The 26,661-nt window shown below is 43.4% G+C and overlaps 1 protein-coding gene across 2 annotated transcripts in view; it reads right to left on the minus strand.

Annotated features, from left to right (window-relative positions):
* The window catches only part of prdm10 (PR domain containing 10), a 191,295-nt gene that overhangs the window by 28,019 nt on the left and 136,615 nt on the right, over positions 1 to 26,661 (minus strand). For both annotated transcript variants that reach the window (XM_055660937.1, XM_055660936.1), the window contains exons 14-16: positions 22,030 to 22,185; positions 7,287 to 7,466; positions 991 to 1,101 (exon numbers count right to left, since the gene is read on the minus strand). In XM_055660937.1, the coding sequence (XP_055516912.1) occupies positions 991 to 1,101; positions 7,287 to 7,466; positions 22,030 to 22,185 (447 nt within the window). The remainder of the gene's footprint in view (positions 1 to 990; positions 1,102 to 7,286; positions 7,467 to 22,029; positions 22,186 to 26,661) is intronic.

Here is a 26,661-nt window from a genome sequence, read left to right on the forward strand (position 1 = left end):
TTGGTAAGAGTTATAAATACAGAAGGGCAGAATATGGGAAAGTGGAATTAATAAATGGCGGAGCACGCGTGAAGAGTTGAACCATCCACCTCGGATCCACCTTCCTCTATTCATTACCTCCACAAATCTACGCCAAGATCCTGACGTCAGACCCAGTACCGTTGCAATACTCCAGATCAAAGCTTTTATTCTTAAATGTTCAAAGGGCCTTCCTTGCTTTTACATTCAATGGCCCTGTCAATGGAACCAGTTATCTAATAACTTAGATCTGTCTTCGTCAGTCGTCAGTCTGAAGAAGGGTTTCGGCCCGAAACGTTGCCTATCATCAGTCTGAAGAAGGGTTTCGGCCCGAAACGTTGCCTCTTTCCTTCACTCCATAGATGCTGCTGCACCCGCTGAGTTTCTCCAACACTTTTGTCTACCATCTAATAACTTCCTCAACTCCCTTTAGGCTCACCTGCCACCCTTCAGGATACAGAGATACAGTCCGGAAACAGGACCTTCAGTTTACCGAGTCCGGCCCGACCAGCGATCCCCGCACATTAACACTATCCTACACACCCTAGGAACAAATCTTTTCACTTTTCTAACAAGCCAATTAGCCTACAAACCTGTGTGCCTTTGGAGTGTGGGAGGAAACCGGAGATCCCTGAGAAAACTCATGCAGGCCATGGGGAGAACGTACAGACAACACCCGTAGTCAGGATCGAACCCAGGTCTCCGGCGCTGAAAGCACTGTAAGGCAGCAACTCCACCGCTGCACCACCATGTCGCCCCATTTGTGCATCCACATATCCAGATCCCACTGACATCCTCAGAACATTCTGCTTCCATTATTCAGCCCCTCCATGAACATCCCCCCCAATGTTAACAGACAGCCACAGTGAAGGGACCGACAAGTATACTCATGTCACTGATTGCTCCACAACTCCATCCTTGGCTACAGCACACACAGCAACCATACTTGCCCTGTCCTCACCCAGTCCTTACCTTGTCACAGTACTGGCAGTAGTAGTCCCTGTTTGGTTTAATGATAGGCAATGTTAGCTCTGGCACATCATCTATCCTTATATCTGGGTGTCTTTTTGACAAATGATTTACCTGTAAAACAGAACAAACATGATAATAAATTGCAGCCTTCTCACAGGCCCCTTCCTGAGGAATCAGTGTGCAGGTCTAACAATCTGATATACTCTGCTTGAAGTACAGTAAGGCCATCAAATAGCCAGAAGAGATCACACACCAGCAGGCCTTGCAGAGTGTGAAAGGGTCGCCCAGTCTACGCTTGGTCTCAGATGTACAGGAGGCCACATCGGGAACATTGAATGGAGTGGACAAGGCTTGTTATTGATGAATTGGAAACTGAAAGAAATGTGAGGTGCTGGGAATATCTATTGTTAAGATAAAGCTCAGGAGATAATACAAGGGACAAGGTGACACTGGGTTACAAAGATACAAAATGCTGCATTAACTCGGTGGGTCAGACAGCATCTCTGGAGGGCCCAGATAGGACAATGGGTCGGGACCCTTCTTCAAACTGATTCCAGACTGGGTGACTGACACACTGACTACTCAGTCTGCAAACATAACCTCAGCTTCTAGTTCCCCTTCAAATAAATTCTTCATCTTACTCCCAACATGACCTCTGCCTTCACTCTAGTGTCCTTTATCTTTATTCCCAGTGTTTAATATTTCAAACATTGCAGATAGAATTCTTTACTCCCAATCTTCATTTTGCTACACTCTTCTAATAAAGCGATTCGAATGTGCAACACTGTTCAAAAATTGCATTCCAATGTTTTTTTCGACACGTCCAGTATTCCTTCTAAATTTTCAGACAGTAATTTCATAAGATGATACTGCATTTAGATCTGTTGTTACCTTACATCATCTTTGTCACTTAAGCTCATGCCACAGACAATGTTCTCCTCTCTTCTATCTTCTAACTCAGTTATGACTAAAGGTTGTTGACTAGCAACATAAAATCTTTATTTCTCCATAGAAGTCGGCTGATTTGCTCATTGTTTCTCTTTCAGATTTCTATTTGCAGTATTTACTTTTATCCTAACCTTCATTGCCCATCAAGTATTATACATGAATGCCAGAATTATAGTAAAAAGTCTCATTTCTTTTTGAGAACAGAATTGACCTATTTAATTTCATTGACCTATTTTCATGACCTTACACAAGTCGAGAAGGGACTGGCAACTCAATCTTAAAGTCTTACTGATGTTTTACGACGAGTAAGAAGTCAAAGCGGAGGCTTTGCAATGTTAATTAAGGAAACCATCAGTGCAGCAGGGTCTTTAAATGACTTTCTGGGTTAGCGGGAGATAGCAGCGTAGATATGTCGGCAAATCACGAGAGGTGTATGATCAGAAAGGTGACAGAAGGGGATTTCAATCTCCCCCTATAGTAACTCGGTCACCCTTGTGTAAAAGGCAGTGAGGTAACGGGATTTTTAAATGGTGTCCAGGAGAGTGGGTTGAGCCAACATGTAGATAGTCCAACTAAAGGTTCCGTTCTGGGCCTTCTTAGTAAACAGTACACAACTTAACACCCTGATATTCATTATGTATGTCCTGTCTTAGTTTGACTTCCCAAAATACATCACCTGATTCTTCTGATTCAAAGATAGTTATATGGACGGGAAAGGAATGGAGGGTTATGGTTTGAGCGCAGGTATATGGGACTAGGGGAGAATACGTGTTCGGCACGGACTAGAAGGGTCGAGATGGCCTGTTTCCGTGCTGTAATTGTTATATGGTTATATGGTTAAGATAGACACAAAGTGCTGGAGTAACTCAGCAAGTCAGGCAGCAAATCTGGAGAAAAAGGATGGGTGACATTTTGGATCGGACTCTTCCTTTTACTCCAGACATGCTGCCTGACCCTGCTGAGTTATTCCAGCACTGTGTTTATCTTTGGTATAAACCAGCATCTGTATTTCTTTGTTTCTAATATTTTTTATTTCAATTCCATCTGCAATTTTCTTGCCCATTTTCCGAGTTGATATATCCTGCTGTAACCTCAGAGAAAATTCTTCACTGTCCACTGTACCAACAACTTTAGTGTCAGCTGCAAACTTACTAACCACTGAAATGATTACTATACAGGATAAACAGTGGACCCAACACCAACCCCTGTGGTGCACCACTGGTCACAGGCCTCCAATCTGAAAAACAACCTCTGGTCCTAACACTATGCTAACTGTCCCTGGATATCATGCCTTCTCACCTTCTGGATCAGCTACACAATGTGGCACCTTATCAATCCCTTGCTAAAAATCCATGCAGACAATGTCTACCACCCTGCCCTCATCTTGGTCACCTCTTCAAAACCTCTATTACATTTGCGAGATGATTTCTCACACACAAAGCTGTGCTGACTATCCCTGATCAGTCCTTGCCTTTCCTAATACAAATAAATCCCGCCGCTGAGAATCTTTGTAATGTTGATATGCTCCATGAAATGAGCGCTCGCTCCCATGAACTCAATAGCTTTCATGTCCTTCTCCATGATCAGTACAGATGAGTAGTATTCATTTAAGACTTTATCCACTTCCTATCTCTCCACACATGGATTATCACACTTATCCTTAAGGGACCAACTCTCTTCCTAGTTATTATTTCACTCTAAATATACTTACAGATTTATTTTGATCAATTTTGAAAAAATATCAAATATTTCATACCAGAATTTTTGGATTTTGTACAAAAAACAAAAGAGTGCGCTATGGTAGCTTCTTGACAGGCATTTATCACAGATTGATCATTTATTTATCAAAATAAAACTGGTACCAAAACCAGAATGGATTATCTTCAGAATATCGGAAGATAACCCTGAATTAAACGTGTTTCAGAGGAATTTATTTAATTACGGGCTAATAATGGGAAAAAAGCTTATACTTAAATTCTGGAAAAATGCGCCGACACCAACAATAAAAATGTGGATATCAAATATGTTTGAAACATTACATTTGGAAGAGATGAGATTCCTCCTAGCAGGTAAAGCAGACCAATTCCAAAAGACGTGGTCTATGTTTCTGGACCTATTACAAGTATGAGGTGCAATAGTAATTAAAAAAAAACAAAACAAATATATAAATAAGTGGTATCAGGACCTGATAATGGGAGGTAAAATAACAAAACAGACTTGGTTGGTAGTCCCCTTTCTGCGGAGTTTAATGTTATAATAGAGCGATTGTTTCTATTTTCTCTCTCTTTCTTTTCTAGGGTCTATTTTCTCACTTTACTTCCTTCTCTAACTTCTTTCCTAAGGGGCTTTCTTTTCCCAACACTCTTGCACTGCACGACTCTCTTGCACTTTCTTTACTTTCCTTACTTCTACCTTTTTCTTAAAGCTCAAAAAAAAATGAAGCGGTACAAAAAATGTATTAAGATATATGTGTTGTGTAGGATTGTAATTTACCGTACTTCTAATAAAAATAAAATTAAAAAAAAAAAATAAAAAAAAATAAATAAATAAATATACTTACAGAATCTTTTAGGATTCTCCTTTACCTTCTCTACCTGCGATATTTCAGATCCACTTTTTGCTCTCCTAATTTATTTCTTAAGTGTACTCCTACATCCTTGATATGCCTCAAGGCTCTCGTATGATCCCAACTGCCTATACCTAACATATGCCTCCACCTTTTTCTTGACCAAACCCTCTACATCCTCGTTCAAGCAAGCTTCCCGAATGTTGCCATCCTTCCCCTTCAGCGTAACAGGAACATACTGACCCTTACATCTCCCTGTCTCACTTTTAAAAGCTTCCCACTTGCCAAATGTCCTTTAACTCCCAAACAGCCTCTACTAATCAATTTGTGGGGGTTCCTATATGATGTTGTTGAAATTAGCCTTCCCCCAATTTAAGACTTCAACTTGTGGACGAGTCCTATCTTTTCCCCAACAATCTTGAACGTTGTTAGTGGTCAGTGATCTCCAAGTGGTCCCCCCAGTGACATCTCAACTATTTGCAGTCCCTTCTCTAATAAGGACACCCACATCTTGCTTCAGGAAACTTTCCTGGAAAGTTAACAAATCCTCCCCCATCTCAGCACTAAGGTAGTCCTTATCAATACTGGGGAAGTTTAAATCACCAGCTGTTACAACCTATTGTTCCTTCACCTATCTGTTATTTCCCTACATATTTGCACTAACTATTGAGGCACAATGCCATCAAAGGGTTCGGGTTAGAACACCCCTTTCTTACTTCTAAATACTATCTGCACACACTTGCTGGACATTCCCCCAGGATATCTCTGTAAATACTGCTGTGATGTTCTCTCTAATCAATAATGCAGATCCCTCTCTTCTCTTATGTCCACCTCTGTCATACCAGAAACATTGGTACTCCAGAATGTAGAGCTGCCAGTCCTGCCCATTGCTCAACTTGGTTTCTGGTAAATGGGAATAGTTTAGAAATGTATTTCATAATTGGTATGGATAAGTTCATAAGTTATAGGAGCAACACAAAGCCATTCAGCACATCAAGTTTACTCTGTCATGCAATCATGGCTGATCTATCTTCCCATCTCAACCCCATTCTCCTTCCACAAGGTTTGTTGAAAGGTCTGTTCTTGTTTCACCCTATTACAGCCATTTCTCACTCACCATGTCTTCCCAACAACATTCCTAGTACTAATTTCCAAAGTAATTGTCTTGCCTTTTCCTCACTCAGTGACAATTGCAGCTTTCTGTTGCAGCTCCTGAACAATTAGGGAAATGGCCAGGTGACTTTCATTGCAGGAGGGTTTGAATATAAGAGCAAAAATGTTTTACTACAATTATACAAGCCTATATGAGCACACCTGCAATATTAATACAATTTTGATTTCCTTACCTAAATATGATATACCTAGTGCAGCGAAGATTCACTAGACTGGTTCCTGGGATGGAGGGTCTGTAATATGAGGAAAGATTGAGTAGGATAGGCCTCTATTCTCCCGAGAGTTTGAAAGAATGTGAGGTGATCTGATCGAAACATATGGAATTGGTGGTGGGCTGAAGAGGGCATCGGAGGGAGGGTGATTTCTCCTGGCGGAGGAGTCTAGAACTAGGGGTCAATAATGCAACATAATGAGACGGCTAGTTAAGGACAAAAATGTGAAGAAATTGATTCACTCAGGCACGATTGGATCTTTTGAAATTTCTGCAATGGAAGACTGTCGAGACTTTATCATTGTGCACTCAAAACAGAGATAATTATATTTCTGGACATGAGAGGAATCAAGGGATGTGGAGATAGGGCTGCCACATGGCGATATAGGTGGAATAATAATCAGGATCTTGTTGAGTGGTGGGCTAGGCTTCTGGTATAATGAACCTCCTTCAACTCTGATGTCTTACCCATGTTCTTGTGTTTTCCACACTGTAAACAGCAATCACCTCAGCAACATCTCATTCAGCTCTTTTCACAATCTCACATTGATTTCTTCACTTGGTCCATATTTTTTCAATTGTCTCAGAGCCTGATCTTGCTCTTCATACATCATGCCTTTGCTCTGCACAACATCAAATCCCGGCTGAAGCCAGCATCTTCACTCGACTTCAACATCAACAAGGTGTGCAGGTTCCAGAATTATTCCAGAGGCCAGTGTTGTCCCCACCAGAAATGATGGCCTTGGCCTTTACCTCCCTGTCCTACACACAACAAATTCAGTGGATTGTACTTTCCTGGGAGTGATTATAATGTTATGTTCATTAGTTTCCAGTCTTTTGACAATACTTGCTTTTCTGGATGAATTGGATCAATGGTAACATAGAGCATTTTAGCTAACATCAGTCTTTCAAACACCACCGTTACCATGCATGTTATCAGGCTTTTGAATGGACCTTGCAGAAGCTAGGGTACAGTCCAATTCACTTCTACATCAATACGGACATTGGACTTTGTTAATGGAACTAGTGTGTTATAATGTCTAGAACTATATGCTGCACTCTATCTCTCACTTTGTTCTATTGTACTTAATAGATGATTTTTTAAATTGTAATTATGTGTTGTATTGTCTGATCTGATTGGAGAGCATGCAAAGCAAAGCTTTTCACTACACCTTAGCACACATGACAACAAATATACCTAAACCATGATATAGCCAGCAATAATGCTAGTAAAATGTACTGCAAGTTTCTGTGGTTGGATGCCTACCTATGAGGTTTGAGAACATACAGTAATTCTGTGAGCAACCCAAAGGCAAATGTAGGCTGTGCCTGTACAACCTCCTGCATCGGGTGAGAGCAGGGGCAATGTAAGATAGTGTAAATGGTGCCATTACTGACCAGCATCCCTCGCCTCCGGAAGCCCATCATGCAAGCACGACACTTGAACATGAAACTCTCGTAGTCCGTGGAAGGGATCTTGGGTTTGAACGGTTTTGACTTGTGGATGCGGCCAGCGTTCTTGGCCTCTCGTTCAGGGTTGTGCATCCGCTGCATGTGCTCTTTTAACTTGTCCTTTCTCTGTCAACAAAATAGAGAGCACAGATCAGCACTTGGGACCATTGTACTGGATGAAGAATCCTCACTGTTTGACCATCGATTCTCTGGAGTCTCACAAAACAAAGTAATTGTGCATCATATAAAAAAATTAATCAATACTGATCTTAATGTTATCAGTCAGCATTTTATTCAAATGCAGAGTCACAGAAACCTATTTAGATACCAAAGGAGTGTTGGTAGCGTCAAATGTTAAAAGTTTATTCTTTCTTCTGGAGATAAGTCATGTATTAGCAAATAAGATTTTCCCCTTTTGCTGCTTACCATATTCTTCCCATTTAATGTCCAGGAGAAAGAAATTAGGCATGAGTCTCGACCCGAAACGTCACCCATTCCTTCTCTCCAGAGATGCTGCCTGTCCCGCTGAGTTACTCCAGAATTTTGTGTCTACCTTCGATTTAAACCAGCATCTGCAGTTCTTTCCTACATAAGAAATTAGGCATGGTCCAACTGAAGGTTAAAATTGCCAGTTACACGATTGCTAATTTTTCCACTGTCCAAAGTTTCTCCAAATCGTTTTTTAGAATATTTTCATCAGAAGTAGCAGCATAGTAATGAAGTTATTGAATTGGTGGTCAAAGGGACTAAATGGCAGAATATTGGAGACGAGGGGCTGGGGACGGCCCTTGCAGAAATATTTGCATCACCTTTAGCCACAGGTGATGTTCTGGAGAAGTGGGGACTGGAGGGTGGCTAATGCTGTACTGTTATTTCAGGAGGTCCGTAAGGACAAGCGAGGGAACTTTAGGTCAATGGTGGGAAAGTTGTTGAGGGGATTCTGAGGGACAGGATATACTGGAACTTGGATAGGCAGGAATAATCAGTATGGCTTTGTGTTTGGGAAATTGTATCTCACAAATCTGAAAGTTATTTTAAAGATGTCACAAAGAGTTTGGTGAGAGCAGAGCAGAGGGTGTTATCTATATGACTCTAGCAAGGCCTTTGACAAAGTCCCACATGGTAGCATGGTTTGGAAGGTTAGATTACATGGAATCCAAAGTGAGCTTGCAAATTGGATTCAAAATTGCTTTTGTCGGAAGGAGACAAAGGTAATTTTCACACAGAGAGTGGTGAATCTCTGGAACTCTTTGCCACAGAGGGTAGTCGAGGCCAGTTCATTGGCTATATTTAAGAGGGAGTTAGATGTGGCCCTTGTGGCTAAGGGGATCAGAGGGTATGGAGAGAAGGCAGGTACGGGATACTGAGTTGGATGATCACCCATGATCATATTGAATGGCGGTGCAGGCTCGAAGGGCCGAATGGCCTACTCCTGCACCTAATTTCTATGTTTCTATGTTTCTATGTAATTGTGGAAGGTTGTTTTCGTGATTGGAGGCTTATCACCTGTGGAGTGCCACAAGGTCAATGCTGGGTCCATATATGTTAACTATTTGGATGACAATGTAATTAATATTGTTGATAAGCTTTCAGATGTCACCAATAACTGCTTGTATAGTGGGCTGTGGGAAGGATATCCAAGTTTACAACAGGATGTAAATCATTAGGGAAGACTTGCAAGGAATGGCACATACAGGTGCATGGTTTCCTGAACGTGGTGAGTCACATGTGCCCATATCTCACTGACCTCCTCTCCCCCTACCAACCCTCACGGTCCCTCAGATCCACATCAGCCGGTCTCCTCTCCATCCACAAGTCCAACCTCCGCAGTTTTGGGGACAGAGCCTTCTCCAGGGCAGCTCCCAGGCTCTGGAACTCCCTCCCCCAACTGATCCGCAATTCCGTGTCCCTCACCATCTTCCAGTCCCGCCTCAAGACCCATCTCTTCACCTCTGCCTATCCTTAGCCCCACATCCCCCTCCCTTTTCATCTGTGCAATAATTGCCTCATATTGTGTTTTGAATTGTATTCTGTCTTTACTTTGTGTACTAGTCATGTCTCTACTATTTATTTCATTCCCCTTATATGTTTTTCCTCTACCTGCTAAATTTTTGTAAAGTGTCCTTGAGACTCTTGAAAGGTGCCCATAAATAAAATGTATTATTATTATTTTATGGTGCACTTGACCTCATTGGGAAGGGTATTGAGTACAAAAGTGGGGACATCATGATGCAGATGTACATGTCATTAGTGAGGCCATACTTAGAGTGGCGTGTCATGTTCTGTTTGCACAACTGTAGGAACTCTTTCATTAAGCTGGAAAGAGTTCCGAAAAGATTCATGAGGATGTTTCCGGGACTGGATAGCCTGAATTATAAGGAAAAACGGAGTTGGCTGGGACTATTTTCTTTGGAGTGTAGGAGGCTGAAGGGTGACCCTATTAAAATTCACGATCATGATGGGCATGGAAAAAGTGAACGCTCAGTCTTTTTTCCAACTAAAGGGCCTGTCTCACTGACGGGACCTTTCAGCGACTGTCGTCGACCTTCAAGCTGGAGTCACTCGCCAGAAACACCTCGAGCAGAATCGACCGTCAGCGATGAAAACGCGAGCTGGAACACGAACACGAACACACACACACACACACACAGAGCAAAGGCGGGGGCCAGGGAAAGCGGGGGAGCTATCTGAAATTCACACCCGCAATGAACAGGAAGGTAAAAGACGGCTGCACAGTGTACGGTAAGCACGTTAGAGAGTCCGGAGGGGGGGGAGGGGGAAGGGGGAAGAAGTGGGGAGAAGGGGGGGAAGAAGGAGTGGAGACACTTTTAAGAAGCCTTATAATAAAGTTTAGCAGGCATTTTACATTACCGGTCGGTTTTCCTTGGTCCTGAAAACTCCAATGAGCCAATTGCCTACGGCTGCCCTTGACTGCCTATAACTACATATCAACCCCACTCCACTGCATTACGAGTTCAAAAGAACCATGCCGACCAATTTTTACTCAACATGCTGAAAATTTTTCCTCGACCAAACTGAGGCCGCGAGTATGCGGGAACTTCCCTCGACCATGAAGGAGAGTTACAGTGACCTCATAGGACCTCCTAGGACCACGTGTCGACCATGCTGCGAGTTTGAGTCGAGGGCAAACTCTTCTAACTCGCAGATTAGGTCGCCGCAGTGGGACAGCCCCTTTAGAGGATTCTAAAGCTAAACCTAGGCTTAAGGTGAGAAGGGAGAGGTTTCAGAGGGACCTCGTGGCTGACTTTTTCACTCAGATACAGACTCACAAGACTCTGAATGTGGAATAAGTTTCCAGAAGCAGAAACAGTTATTACTTTCAAAAAAACATTTGGACAGATATGGTTCAGAGTAATATGAGCCAAATTAAGGAAAATGGAATGAGCCCAGAATGCCATCTCGGTGGCAAGGACAAGGTGGGCTGAAGGGCCTTTTATCATGCCTACAGCTATGATATGAAAATTGTTATTACTAATAATGAGGACAGTGAGATAATAAGGTGAGATGGATGTAGGATTAGTGTAGATTGGTGCTTGATGGTCGGCGTGGACATGTTGGGCTGAACGGCCCGTTTCTGTGCTGCTTCCCACTATTACTCAAAATGAAAACTGGAAGCACTAGCTCAAACTTGCAATTCAGTAAGAGTTGTGTCATGTAAATTCAGTTAATTAAACAGAATCAAATGAAAAGCTTTGTTTTACTCATGGTGACCACAAAGCACTGGACTGTTCTGATGATCAATCATACTTCAGCGGATGAGATCTGCCATCCGTATACTATTCCAGGTCCACAGCAACATGGTCGACTCTGTCTTGAAGCTGCTGAATGTGCCAAACTATTAATAGAAGCCGCAAAGAATAAATCTAGCCAGACTATCTGGCAACATCCTTGGTAGGGGATGTGAATGACAATGATCCACTTACCAACTTCCACAGATGCACCTTACTGTTGGGTTGCATCATAGCTTGGTTTGGGAACAGCTCTGCCCAAGACCACAAGAATTGTAGGGAGTTGTAGATGTAGCCCAGTCCATCACAGACCAAATTTTCCTCCCACCGATTCTATCTGCACACCACATTGCCACAGAAAAGCTGCCAACATTATCAAACACTTGTCCACCACACTTTTCGCATTGATTATTTCCCCTGCTCCAGTTTGGCAGAAGATACAGAAACTAGAAAGTGCACAGCACAAGATTCCAGAACAGCTTCTTCCTCTCGGTTATCAGGCATTTGAACTGTCCTTCCATAAGCTAGGGTACTACTTAATTTACCTTTACCCCATTGTAGACATTGGACTATGTCTAAGAAACTGACACTGTGCTACAGTGCGGAGAACTGTATTCTGCACACTCTATCTTTCCCTTTGCTCTATCCATTGTACCCCAGTTTGACAATGGTATTTATGAGTAGTATTATCCAATCTGTTTGGAGAGCATGCAAAACAAAGCTTTACACTGTAGCTCGGTACACGTGACAATAATAAACCTAAACTTTTAAACAACCTCAATGACCTTCCTCACCACAAGCATCTGGAGATATACCTACACTGGGAGAAATAGTTTATGATTCAGTCAAACACAAGCTGAAATAGCCATACCCACTAAATCAGACCTGCTGCCATTCCCAATATGCTAATGGAAGGTCTTCAAACCACATTGTTAATTCTGCTTCTACCCTCTTTGTTTGATGACTGACCCCCATGTTTCCAATATTTGTTTTTGCGGCAATACAAATAACACTCCATCACCAACTCACTCTTGTTCACATCTTCCCATCTCCCCCCATATCTGCCTTCCACAAAGACCGCTCCCTCCATAACTCCCTTGTCAATTCTTCCCTTCCCTCTCGTACCACCCCCTCCCCGGGCACTTTCCCTTGCAACCGCAAGAGATGCAACACTTGTCCCTTTACCTCCCCCCTCGACTCCGTTCAAGGACCCAAGCAATCGTTCCAGGTGCGACAGAGGTTTACCTGCATCTCTTCCAACCTCATCTATTGCGTCCCCTGCTCTAGATGTCAGCAGATCTATATCGGTGAGACCAAGCGGAGGTTGGGCGATCGTTTCGCCGAACACCTCCGCTCGGTCCGCAATAACCAAGCTGACCTCCCGGTGGCTCAGCACTTCAACTCCCCCTCCCACTCCGTCTCCGACCTCTCTGTCCTGGGTCTCCTCCATGGCCACAGCGAGCAGCACCGGAAATTGGAGGAACAGCACCTCATATTCCGTTTGGGGAGTCTGCATCCCGGGGGCATGAACATCGAATTCTCCCAATTTTGTTAGTCCTTGCTGTCTCCTCCCCTTCCTCAGCCCCCCTGCTGTCTCCTCCCATCCCCCAGCCTTCGGGCTCCTCCTCCTTTTCCCTTTCTTGTCCCCGCCCAATTCTGCCCCCGATCAGTCTGAAGAAGGGTTTCGGCCCGAAACGTTGCCTATTTCCTTCGCTCCATAGATGCTGCTGCACCCGCTGAGTTTCTCCAGCTTTTTTGTGTAACCACCAACTCACTCTTGATGGATACAGACTCTATGCAGTAATTTTTTACATCTCCTTATAAAATATGACCCAGCTGTTTATCCCAGTGATTCTATATATTGTCTCAAAAATCACATCAATGCCATTCCCCACTTACCTATTCCCCCTCACCTGTCTGTAAACCCCTGCTACCTAGTTGTACAAAGAGTAACTTGATAGTAACTTAACCTATCAAGCAGAATATCTCTAGGATGTGGGAGGAAACTGAAGCAGTCAGAAAAATGCAAGCAGTCACAAGTAGAACGTGCAAACTCAGGATTGAAACCAGGTCGCTAGAGCTGTGAGGCAGCAGGTCCAGCTGTTGCACCACTCCTCCTACCTCTCTTCCAGCTTTTAGTTAACCACACCCCCACCACAGTCAGTCTAAAGAAGGGTCCTGACTTGAAACGTCACCTATCCACCTTCTCCAGAGATGCTGCCTAACCACGCTATGAATGCAGATTGAAGCTGTCCAATCTGCTGTGCGTTTTCACCACATTGTTTATACCAATATTCTGGCCAAAGACCTAACTAGTTCTGGAACATTAATAATGTGCTTGGGTATTCTGCTATCAGCGACTCACCAAAACATTTCCACCGTCTACAAGGCAGAAATTGGGTGTGTGATGGGACATTCGCAACTTGCCAATCCAACACTCAAGAAACCTGACAACATTCAGAACAAAGTCCCATCAACATCAGAACATCAGCCCCATGAATCTTCTCTCCCTCTACCACTGGCATAACATCACTAAAATGCACACAAGATTCACAAATTATTCAACAATGTTCATATCTATGGACCTCTCCTGCATGGAAGAACTGGACCAAAACAAGACATCACCGTCTACAAATGCTCCTCCAAGTTACTCACTATCCTGACCAAGAAATACATAGCACTCCATTCATTGTTGCTAGATCCAAAGACTGAAATTGCCTCATCAAACATCACTGAGAGTTTGATTGATCTGAGGAAAAACAAACAGCAGCTTCAGTGGCCTCCTGCAGGGAAGGACTGTGGATTGGACCCAGTCTGGCCCATGTGACAATCCATGGAAAAGAAGTTGAAACATCACAAAACATTACCAAATTGCATCCAAAACAAGACCTTATGGCGGGCGAATAAACGAGCCACGCGTGGTGAAAACAAAGAGAACTTTATTGCTTAGTTAAAGAGATCAACACATAGGTGAACGGGGAGAGGGCTGACCCAGCGCTCCATACTTATACTAAGCCACACCCCTAAACCTCTCGACAACTCCTTCCCGCCATTACCCAGTCACGTGACCCTACCCCCGACTGCCAAGGTTTCACATACAGGGGGCTAACCACCGGGTGGCGCCACAGGAACCCCCCTCCCCCCCTGAACCCGAAGCACAAAACCGGAAGGGTAGACGAGCGAGGCGGCCGGACCTCATACACACAACCCTCCCCCCCACAGGGGACGACCCCGAGGAAGGCAAAGGCGGGAGCAGGCAGGACCACGAACGCCCCCAACGACGAGGCTGGGCCACCAACACAGGCTGACTCAGGTCGACATGGGCAGTCTTCAACCGAGCCGTCGCAGGTACGAAACGGTGGTAAAAGGTGACCATACCCACAAACTCCTGGAGCCCCCGCACCGTGGTATGCCGCGGGAACCGGCGAATGGCCTCCACCTCGTCAGGCAGTGGAATCGCACCATGCTGGGTAACACGATGGCCCAGGAAGTAGATGGAACTGAGGCCGAATCGGCAAAAAAACAGCAATTAAAAAAAAACAGTATAATGGCACAGTGAAGTGTACCAGGGACTAACTTTACTGTATCATTATACCGTTTTATTTTTTAAATTGCTGTTTGTTTCCCCTTTTTCCTTCCGCCCACAATATTTAATATGTAAAAGAGTATATGATTCTGTTCCATTCTGTTTGCAGTTTGTTTGTTTGTTTCTTTGTTTGTTTTTTGCACAAAGTCCGCGAGCATTACCACTTTTCATTTCACTGCACATCTCGTATGTGTATGTGACGAATAAACTCGACTTGACTTGATTTATCCAGGTTGATGGCCAGGCCGTGCTAGTTGAGCCGCTGGCAGAGGAAGGGGAGGTGCGCACTATGTTCCTGGCGGGTGTGACTAGCAACTAGAATATCGTCCAGGTAAATAAGTAGAAAGTCCAAGCCGCGACTCACTGTGTCCATCAGGCGCTGAAAAGCCTGCAGGGCATTCTTTCGGCCGAAAGGCATCCGTAGAAATTCAAAAAGGCCGAAATGAGTAATGTAGGTATGTTGCAAAGCCTACCTGAAGCGTCGCTGAAAATCTGTCCCAGCCCGTGTGCGCGATTTTGGCGCCGTTTAGAGGGGGGCGGGTTTAAAACGCGATTTCCCCTAGGCTGTTCAAATCGAGGATGTTCAGCCTAGTTAATTATTAACGAAAAATCGCTGGAAGATTCCGTCGCTTTAGCTATTATTACTTTTAAGGGCTTTATATAATTGTTATAGTAGTTTAAAAATTAACCTCTAAACTCCCGACCGCCGGCAACGGGTCGGATCTCATACAGGGGACAACAGAAGGTAGGCTGTTTATTTTTACATTAAAAAGGGCTTCTTAAGATCCCTTTATGCAAAGTTTAATGTTGCGAGTAGCTAATTTTGGGCCCATTATATCCAGCAGTATTTTCCTGGGCATTTGAGGGCACAAATCTAGCGCAATGTGAACGTTCTAAACCAGCGCGTTCATAGGAACCCACTAGAAAGCTGATTTAAATGGACTTTAATTTACAACAATTGAACACTAAATTCCTTCCATTTGGCCTATAAATTAATGTAAATGAGATTTAAAAATCATGTTTTATTGTGAATTATTTGTGAATATTATTTGGACACTTAGGCTATTTAAAAATGTTAATCATTTATTAAGAAATAGATAGATGTTTAGATCTAGTAATTGAAGTTTGAAATTAGCTCCAATTGGGTAACTAACTGTTATATGCTTTAATTTCAGGTCGTCCAAGTAAGATTGTTCTATATTTGTTTCAGAATGCTTCAATCTATGATAACTGAAAATTTCATTCAGTTCTCTTAATTTTTAAGAAAGTTATGGGCTTTTGACTGTCCACGATCACAGCTTTTTTGTTATGTCCATAGAAAATCAATAAGGAACAAGATGCTAATTTCCGAGTATGAAAATGGCCATAACATTTTAAATACTTGAGATATGAAAGTGAATTAGGTGTCAAATTAAACTTCTTTTTATGCTTTATCTGATGGGATAAATTGCAGACTTGATTTTAAAAATCTCAAAATATTGTAACATTGCTAAGTAATGATAGCCGCCTTGGGCACGTCCTCAGGGCTACCTGGATCTGATGATGGCAGCCCCGCATTGGGTCGACTTTAGAAAAAAAACAGGCCCCGGATAAATGGGCAGAAAAATCCTGGATATATAGGATCTGGTACCGATCGGAGACCGTGTCGTTAATGAGGCGACCATAATCTCCGCAAGGTCGCCAACTTAGGAACCATGAAGGGGGGAAGCACACGGACTGTCCGAACGCTATACAATCTCCAAGGCCTCCATTTGGCGGAAATGCTCCTTCGCAATACGGAACTTTGCCGAGAGGTAGTCGGCTCCATTGTGGCACCAGGAATGAGGATGAGTCACTGTGGTGGATGTTTATGTTAAAATGTGTTTTGTGTGTTCCATTGCTTTTTATTTGTATGACTGACTAGGCAAATGAAATTCCTCATATGTTGCAAAATATACTTGGCTAATAAAGTATTATTGTGATTGTAATTGTGAAGCTGATGAATCTGTGTTAAGCATGATTTGACAGAAGCTCAAAGTAGCAAAGGTCTGGGTCTTGAATGTCCATCATCAATACCACTGACTAAGCTGAAAAACATAACTGCCAGACTGGCTGTGGCAAGTGGTGATGGACCTAACAACTGAATGAACAGGTTTGACATCCTAACGTCCACTTGTTGTAGATATATCTTCACCCCAAAGCAATGGGAGTAGTGATTGGAATATAGCTCTTATGAAGATTGTGAAATGCTGCATTGTCTTGTGTTGTACATCCATCAGGCTAAATGATTAGATTCAGAACGGATTGAAGTTGCACGCTGGGCATCCAAACGGGTTCAAAGGCCACTAAACAGCAGGATTTTATTCACCATTGTCCCGCACATCATTATAACCAAGCCAAGGATCAATGTGGGCTCAGCGAGAAGTGCAGAAAAGCAATCTAGCAGCAGCACCAGGAGTACATGCGATCTCTAACTGAATTTGCAGCACATGATTACTGTGGTAATTAGGAAAAGTGGAATACTATAACGCAGCACAAATCAATCCTACAGCCTATGGATTACCTCAGACCTGACGTCCTGCCATGTCCAGTCATAAAAGCCGTTCAACAACTAAACAACTGTGAGATGGGGGAGGGTCCCGTGACATTCCCATCCCCTGTGACAATGCAGCCCAGCACTTGTGCTAAGGTAGCGGCATAGTGGCTCAGCAGTACAATTGATGCCTTACAGTACCGGATCCTGGTTCGATCCTCAACAAGGGTGCTCCCTATGACCGCGTGGGGTTTCTTCGGGTGCTCTGGTTTCCTCCCACATGCCAAAGACATGCAAGTTTGAAGATTACTTGGCTTCTGTAAATTGTAAATTGTCCTTAGTGGGTAAGATAGTGCTAGTGTACGAGAATCACTGGTCGGAGTAGGCTCGGTGGGCTGAAAGGCCTATTTCTGTGCTGCATCTAGTAAACTCTAAAGAATTGGCCCAGATATAGGTCACCATTTTCAGCATGAATGGTAATCCCACTAAGCTTTCTCCTGAGGTCAACACATCATAGAAGTCAGTCTTAGCCAAGATAATCCATTCTGTTAGAGATTAAGAAATAGCTGATAGCACAGTAGAAGGCATGGTTATGGGACCAGACAACAGGTGACTGTAATGAAGATGCCCCAGAAGTGGCTGTCCAAGATAATTCACAAGATACCTACACAAGATACTTCAGTGCCAGTGCAATATTGACGTTAAACTGCCAATGTGGAAAACTATCCAGAAATGCTCTCTTCACAAAAGGCAAGACAAATCCAACAGCTAACTACTGACCCCATCAGAAATTGCATATACCATCAGACTCAGAAACAGCTTCGTTCCCCTATGATCAGACATCTGAGCAGTCTTTCAGTGAGCTAGGTATAGTCCTGATCTTCCAACCTACCTCATTGCAGATACTGGACTTTTGCTCTGAAACAGTTCTGTAAGTCATACAATGCTGAAAAAAATATATTCTGCACTCTGATATTTTTTCTCTTCAATCTATCTGTTGTACGGGCTTAATTGTATTCATAAATAGTATCATCAGGTAGACACAAAAGCTGGAGTAACTCAGCGGGAAAGGCAGCATCTCTGGAGAGAAGGAATGGGTGACGTTTCATGTCGAGACCCTTCTTTCATCACATTTGATTAGAAAGTGTGCAAACAAAGGCTTTTCACTGCACCTCTATAATAAACCAATGCCAAGTGCAATATTAGATGATATTATCCCCTGATCATCATCAAAGTAATGAATACTGTCGTCAACTGTGCCACCAGGAAGCACTGTGAATTCTTCATTCGTTCAACCTGCTTTTTTACAAAGACCACTCAACTACAGGCATCATCACAATCCTGGTCCAAACCTGGATGAAGGTGTGGTGAGTAACTGATGTTAACATCAGGGAATTTTGGTCATATTGATTTCAATAGGAATCAAGGGAAAACTCCACTATTTGAAGTCATACCTTGTACAAAGGAAGATGGCTGCGTTTGTTAGGAGCTCAGCCCCATGACAGCACTGCAAGAGCTTCTCAGACAAGTGTCCTTGGACCAACTATCTTCATCAATGTTCTCCCTTCCTTCATTAGATCAGAAGATGGTTATTTGCCGATGACCTCACAACGTTCAATTCCACTGGCAACTCCACAGAAGATGATGCTGTCCGTGGCTGCTCACTGCATGACCTCGACAACATTCAGGCAGGGACTGGTAAATGGCCAGTAACGTGCATCGTACAAGTGCCAGGCAATAACTATCTCCAACAAGAAAGAATATAAATCTCTATCGTTGACATTCAATGGCATTACTGTTGCTGAGGCTTCCATGGTTGACATATTGGAGTAGAGGTCAGGAGGTTAAGTGAATTGTCACATAAATACTGTGACCAGCATTTGCATCTACAAAGCACAAGGCAGGCGTGTGATAAAATGCTCCCCATTTGCCTGGATCAGTGCAGCTCTAGAAACAATCAAGAAGCTTGATAACATGCAGGAAAAGGTAGCTTGACTGGTGTCCAAACATCATCCCGAATGTTTGTTCCCTTCACCATTTATGCACCACGACTGCAGTGCGCATCATCTATAAAATGCACCACAAGATGCTGCGATTCAATATTTATGTCCAAGCTTTTGTGAAGAAAGGTTCAGCTAGCTTTGCTCACACAGAGTGCAGTTTAAAAGGACAGGTTGATCAAAATCAGGAATTTGGTCAACTTGATAACTTAATGCAGATTGGCAAAGAGTGCTTTCAATATATCTGCTGATTTGTAGTAGCTGACAGAAACTACATCTTGTCTCACACAGGACCAGTTACTTGGTATTCAAAATAAGCTAAACGGTGGACATAAAGAATGCACGTAAAGGATAAAAGAAATGAGTTTAAAGCAAATTACATATCAAAGGTACAAACGTGAATTGAGAATGTATTAAGCAAGATATGATAAGTGTAGGATAGCTGCAATAAGCGTGATCTGCTGGATCCAAGAGATCTCCAGTTCCAGATCAACAGCAATCCATTAGAGAAGGGCTAATTAGAGCAGTGTGCACAGGAGATACAGGAGACCACAGACGCTGGAATCTTCAGCAAAGCACAAAGGTGCTGGAGAAACTCAGTGGGTCAGCCAACATATGGGGAGGGATTGGTTAGACAACGGTTCAGGTTGGGATGCTTCTTCACACTGATAGTAGAATGGAGAAAGAGAGGTGGGGGGCAAGGCAAAAATTGAGGGGAGAAAAAGCAGAGTGGAAAAGGGAAAAGTTGTGCTCCCCCTCACCTGTATCTACCCATCACTTGCCAGACTTCAACCTGCCCCCATCTCTCTTCCAGCTTTCAGCCCCTACAATTAGGCTAAAGAAGGGTCCCAACCCAAAACTTCACCTATCCATGCTTTCCAGAGATGCCGCCTGACCTGCTGGGTTACTCCAGCAGTTTGTGTCTTTCAAAGTAGGAAGATAGAGCAGAGACAACAGGTGTGCGTGGACCTTGGGCAGGACTCAAGTCTGAGCACTACAAGATTGGAGGTTGTGGAGGGAAGATCATGAGAGGAAATGAGGTTCATGACATAGTAAGAGAGACAATGGCATGACGTTCGATGGTGGTGTCAAGGTCCCGAGGAAGGGCTGAGGGTGTGTCCGTGATGTCTTGGTTTTGTGATCAGAGTTCAGTTGACGTTGACGAGTTTGGATCTGACGAGGTGCTGTGCTGCAAGGTGAGAGGACAGTAACGTATGAGCCCAGGGGGTAGGAGGGGTCCCAGTTCACAGGCTGGTCTTAAGGCCTTTGACCAAAGCAATAGGCATGGAGGCAGAGGCAGCAAAAGACTAGATCATCATGTCAGACTCAATGTAATACGAAGACAAACAACCCTCTGCTAAGGAATGATCATTCCGAATCATTGAGAGCAAGACGAGCGGGCTGGTGAACACACTACTGGGAGGAGGTTAGGGGCAGGAAGGGGACAGGGTTAGAAGAAAGATCTGGAGTGGCAAGGCAGATTCAATGGGTCAAATGGTCTAATTGTGCTCGTATATCTTATAGATTGGAATCCAGGAGATTAAGAAGCTTTGGCATTATGAAGGAAGAGAAATAGATATCTATTGTGGCACTTAACTTGGCGGAGAAAGGAGGCGCTGGTTCCGCAGATGCTGCTTGACCTGCTGAGTGTTTTTACATGTTCTGTTTGTATCTAGAGATGAGCAGATTGCACTGGAACAGTTTATGGAGCTCTTTTTCCTTTCTGTTGAAATAGAATGTTAGTTCTGCAAAGTTCTGATCGTTCATGAAAGGTTTACAAAAATGCTGGAGAAACTCAGCGGGTGAGCAGCATCTATGGAGTGAAGGAATAGGTGACGTTTAGGGTCGAGACCCTTCTTCTTCGTGAAGGAGGAGGAGGATTCCACTGGGAAAAGGTTTCCGTATTCATTTCCTGTAAATCTCCCCTTTTCCAGAAGTCTGTGTTGTTTCATGCTCTGACATTTGTAATAGTTATGATAAATCAATGCAATAAAGTTTGCAATAAATCAGTTTGCTTCCCATTGGGTCTTGAAGTACACTTCCACCTTGGTCTCACCATTGTTTCTAGGCTGTGGTGCATGTGCTCGTGTCTCTGGCACGTTGGTTCCATGTTAGAATGAACTGGAGGGTCATAAGGTATTCATCCCCGGGAATAGTGGCTGAGATCCAGGCGAGCACATTCCTGACAACATTAATCCCGTGAGGATGATGTTCCAGTTTGCCATTCCAGGTAACATACCCATCACCTTGTTCATCAGGGCATCCAAATTCTCAGGCTACGATGGCAGAGCATTATTTTTCTGTCATTACCGGTGCCATCTACATATATGTTACTGTTCCAGATATAAGAGAGTCATAAAGTCATAGAGTGATACAGTGTGGAAACAGGCCCTTCGGCCCAACCGACCAACATGTCCCAGCTCCACTAGTCCCACCTGACTGGGCTTGGTCCACATCCCTCCAATCTTGTCCTAACCTATGTTGAACCTGATTTTGAAGTACAGAAATCTTTGCAAAGGGGTGGCTGTATCACACAGTGTGGGCAGAGCAAGGTCTTGATCCAAGAAGGTCCAAGACAATCTGACACTCTCTACATACAGTGCACATACCACTTATGCTCATGTCCAGATCTTCCTTTGCCCCTTCTCTCCCACCCCTCCCTCAGTTCTCTGTTAAGTGACAAGTAAAACATTTCTGTCAACAATTTTGGTGTGTCAAACTACGTGAACAGCCCACAGATAATAATAAGATGACAGTAAGTAATCTCACTAATACAAACACAACTACGGAGATGCACCATTACAACAGCAGCAGCTGACTTCAGCACTGAGCAACCACTTACTTTGAACTGCTTGCCACAGGTGGAGCATAGGAAGTCTTTCCGATCCGAGTGTCGCAGCATATGTAGTCGCAACTTGTCTGGCCGGCAGAAGGCTTTGTCACATTCTGTACACTGGTAAATCTTCTCAGAGTGGAAACTGCGAATGTGCTTCTTTATCTGTTCATTGATGCAAAGACAGAACAGGACACAATAAGTAAACCACCAAGACTTTCTCTCCCCGTCCAACCACTGCTATCTGCACCTTTCACACTCACAACCTCAAACATTTTGGACTATTTAATGTATTGGATGCAAATCTACACCAACAACTGAAATGGGTAGGTGGTCTTTATTTTATTTTAGAGATACAGCACGGAAACAGGCCTTCGGCACACCGAGTCCGTAGCGACCAGTGATCCCGCATATTAAACAAAGTTCTGGGAGAAAACCCATGCAGGTCACGAGGAGAACGTATAAACTCCGTACATACAGCACCCGTAGTCAGGATCGAACCTGGCTCTCTGTCGCTGTAGGCACTGTAAAGCAGGTGTTATGAGGGAAGATTGGAGAATCTGGGTTTATGTCTGATGGAGATTACAGCATCAGAGGATTTGATTGAAATAACCTTATGGGTTGTAGACAGTGAGGATGTGGGGAGGATGTTTCCTCTTGTGGAGAATCTAGATCCAGTTGTCACTGGTTTAAACAAAAGAGTTTCCCATTTAAAACAGATGAGGTGAAATATTTTCTCCCAGAGGTTCAGGAATCTTCCTCAAAGGGCAATGGGACAGTCGTGGAATATCTTTATGTGGAGATAGACCTTGCTAGGGATGGAGTGAATGGTTAATGGAACAGCCATGAGCACTTTAAATAGTGGAGTATATTTGGGAGCTAAGTCAGCCTGTCCTGCTCCTAATTCACATGTGCGTGTGATCCATCCCCTCCATCCTGTCGTCATATTTATCCTACCACAAGTTTCAACAATGTTCATTCTAAGGTAGATACAAACGGCTAGAGTAACTCAGCGGGACAGGCAGCATCTCTGGAGAGAAGGAATGGAGAAGGAGAGTCTCGACACGAAATGTTACCCATTCCTTCTCTCCAGAGATGCTGCCTGTTCCGTTGATTACTCCAGTATTTTGTGTCTACCTTTGATTTAAACCAGCATTTGCAGTTCTTTCCAAAAAATTGTAATTCTAAGATGGCAAAATAACATTTAGGACGTGGGAGGAAACTGGAGTATCTGGAGGAAATCCATATGACCACAGGGAGAATGTTCAAACGCTATATCTCAAGATCTAACCCAGGTCTCTGGCACTGTGATGCTGCAGCTCTAACAGCTGCGTCTGTGCCGCAATGTTGTTGGGCAAAAAGAATGGTGTGAATATGATGGGCTGAAGGGCCCGTTTTTGTGCTATGCAGCGGTATTTCAGTAACAGGACACACTCAGATGGAGGAGACTGGAGAGGGTATCAATTGCACAATATGATTTTGTGATAATGACAATGTCAGGCTACACTTCAAAATCAAATTTACTGCCTTCGTGTGGCACCATCAGTGTTTTATATGGTTGCTTGTTGAGTGGAGGGACAAGAGAGAAGCGAGTCAACTACAAAACAGTCCAGCATAGGACAGCACGACATTACTTATCTCAGGGATTTGATCAGCGTGTTATCTTTTCGAACCATAGTTTATCTTACTAACTTTTAATTCCAGATTTATTTCATTAAACAAAATTTAATTAATTGTGGGCTTTGAACTCATTCATGCAGACCGTTGGAATGTAATATAACTAACATGCAACTGTAACCATATCAAATTATTTTGTAACAATTGCATACATTTCCTGGCATTAATTTATATTTTCAACCATCACTGTTGTCTGGTTATCCTCTGTATCTACAGTGCCCTCCATAATGTTTGGGATAAAAGAAAAATAATTTATTTATTTGCCTCTGTACTCCACAATTTGCCATTTGTAAAGCACATGTGGTTAAAGTGCGCATTGTCAGATTTTATTAAAAGGTAAACATAGAAAATAAGTGCAGGAGGAGGCCATTCGGCCTTTCGAGCCAGCACCGCCATTCATTGTGATCATGGCTGATCGTCCCCTATCAATAACCCGTGCCTGCCTTCTCCCTATATCCCTTGACTCCACTAGCCTCTAGAGCTCTATCTAACTCTCTCTTAAATCCATCCAGTGATTTGGCCTCCACTGCCCTCTGTGCAGGGAATTCGATAAATTCACAACTCTCTAGGTCAAAAAGTTTTTTCTCACCTCAGTCTTAAAAGACCTCCCCTTAATTCTAAGACTGTGGCCCCTGGTTCTGGACTCGCCCAACATTGTGAACATTTTTCCTGCATCTCGCTTGTCCAGTCCTTTTATAATTTTATATATTTCTATAAGATCCCCCTCATCCTTCTAAATTCCAGTGAATACAAGCCTAGTCTTTTCAATCTTTCCTCATATGACAGTCCCGCTATCCCAGGGATCAATCTCGTGAACTTACGCTGCACTGCCTCAATCACAAGGATGTCCTTCCTCAAATTAGGAGACCAAAACTGTACACAATACTCCAGATGTGGTCTCACCAGAGCCCTGTACAACTGCAGAAGAACCTCTTTACTCCTATACTGAAATCCTCTTGTTATGAAGGCCAACATCCCATTAGCTTTCTTCACTGCCTGCTGTACCTGTAAGCCAACTTTCAGTGACCGGTGTACAAGGACACCCAGGTCTCGCTGCACCTCCCCCTTACCTAACCTAACCCCATTGAGATAATAATCTGCCCCCTTGTTTTTGCCGCCAAAGTGGATAACCTCACATTTATCTATATCATACTGCATCTGCCACGCATTTGCCCACTCACTCAACCTGTCCAGGTCACCCTGCAACCTCCTAACATCCTCTTCACAGTTCACACTGCCACCCAATTTTGGGTTATCCGCAAACTTGCTAGTGTTGCTCCTAATTCCCTCTTCCAAATCATTAATATATATGGTAAACAGTTGCGGCCCCAACACCGAGCCTTGCGGCACTCCACTCGCCACTGCCTGCCATTCTGAAAAGGACCTGTTCACTCCTACTCTTTGCTTCGGTCTGCCAACCAATTTTCTATCCACGTCAAAACCCTACCCCTAATACCATGTGCTCTAATTTTAGTCACCAGTCTCCCGTGTGGGACCTTATCAAAGGCTTTCTGAAAGTCTAGATACACTACATCCACTGGCACCCCATCATCCAATTTACTTGTCACATCCTCAAAACATTCCAGAAGATTAGTCAAGCATGATTTCCCCTTCATAAATCTATGCTGACTTGGAGTAATCCTTTTACTGCTATCCAAATGCCCCATTATTACCTCTTTAATAATTAACTCCAGCATCTTTCCCACCACTGAAGTCAGGCTAACTGGTCTGTAATTCCCCATTTTCTCTCTCGCTCCTTTCTTGAAAAGTGGGATAACATTAGCTATCCGCCAATCCACAGGAACTGATCCTGAATCTGACATTGGAAATTGATCACCAATGCGTCCACTATTTCTCGAGCCACCTCCCTGAGGGCCATGGAATGCAGACCATCAGGTCCAGGGGATTTATCATCCTTCAGTCCCATTAGCCTACCCAATACTATTTCTCGCCTAATTAAAATTTCTTTCAGTTCCTCTACCCTCTTAGATCCTCTGTTCTCCAGTACATCTGGGTATTTTTATACATTTTGTTTTCACCATGTAGAAATTACAGCTGTTATACATAGTCCCCCCCCATTTCAGGGCACCAGAATGTTTGGGACACGTGGCTTCCCAATTGTTCAAGTGTGATTAAATACTCCTTAATGCAGGTATAAGAGAGCTCTCAGCACTTAAGTCTTTCCTCCAGTCTTTCCATCACTTTGGAAACTTTTATTGCTGTTTATCAACATGAGGACCAAAGTTGTGCCAATGAAAGTTCAAGAAGTCATTATGAGACTGAGAAACAAGAATAAAACTGCTAGAGACATCAGCCAAACCTCAAGCTTACCAAAATCAACTGTTTGGAACATCATTAAGAAGAAAGAGAGCACTGGTGAGCTAACTAATCGCAAAGGGACTGGCAGGCCAAGGAAGACCTCCACAGCTGATGCGCAAGAATTCTCTCTACAATAAAGAAAAATTCCCAGACACCTGTCCGACAGATCAGAAACACTCTTCAGGAGTCAGGTGTGGATTTGTCAATGACCACTGTCCACAGAAGACTTCATGATCAGAAATACAGAGGCAACATGCAATATGCAAACCACTGGTTAGCCGCAAAATAGGATGGTTACAGTTTGCTAAGAAGTACTTAAAAGGACAACCACAGTTCTGGAAAATGGTCTTATGGACAGATGAGATGAAGATTAACTTATATCAGATTGATGGCAAGAGCAAAGTATGGAGGAGAGAAGGAATTGCCCAAGGTCCAAAGCATACCACCTCATCTGTGAAACATGGTGGTGGGGGTGTTATGACCTGGGCATGTATGGCTGCTGAAGGTACTGGCTCACATCTTCATTGATGATACAACTGCTGATGGTAGTAGCATAATGAATTCTGAAGTGTGTAGACACATCCTATCTGCTCAAGATCAAACAAACGCCTCAAAACTCATTGGCCTGCAGTTCATTCTACAGCA

Source organism: Leucoraja erinacea, chromosome 32 (assembly GCF_028641065.1).
Source record: "Leucoraja erinacea ecotype New England chromosome 32, Leri_hhj_1, whole genome shotgun sequence".
In the NCBI taxonomy this organism is placed as follows: domain Eukaryota; kingdom Metazoa; phylum Chordata; class Chondrichthyes; order Rajiformes; family Rajidae; genus Leucoraja; species Leucoraja erinaceus.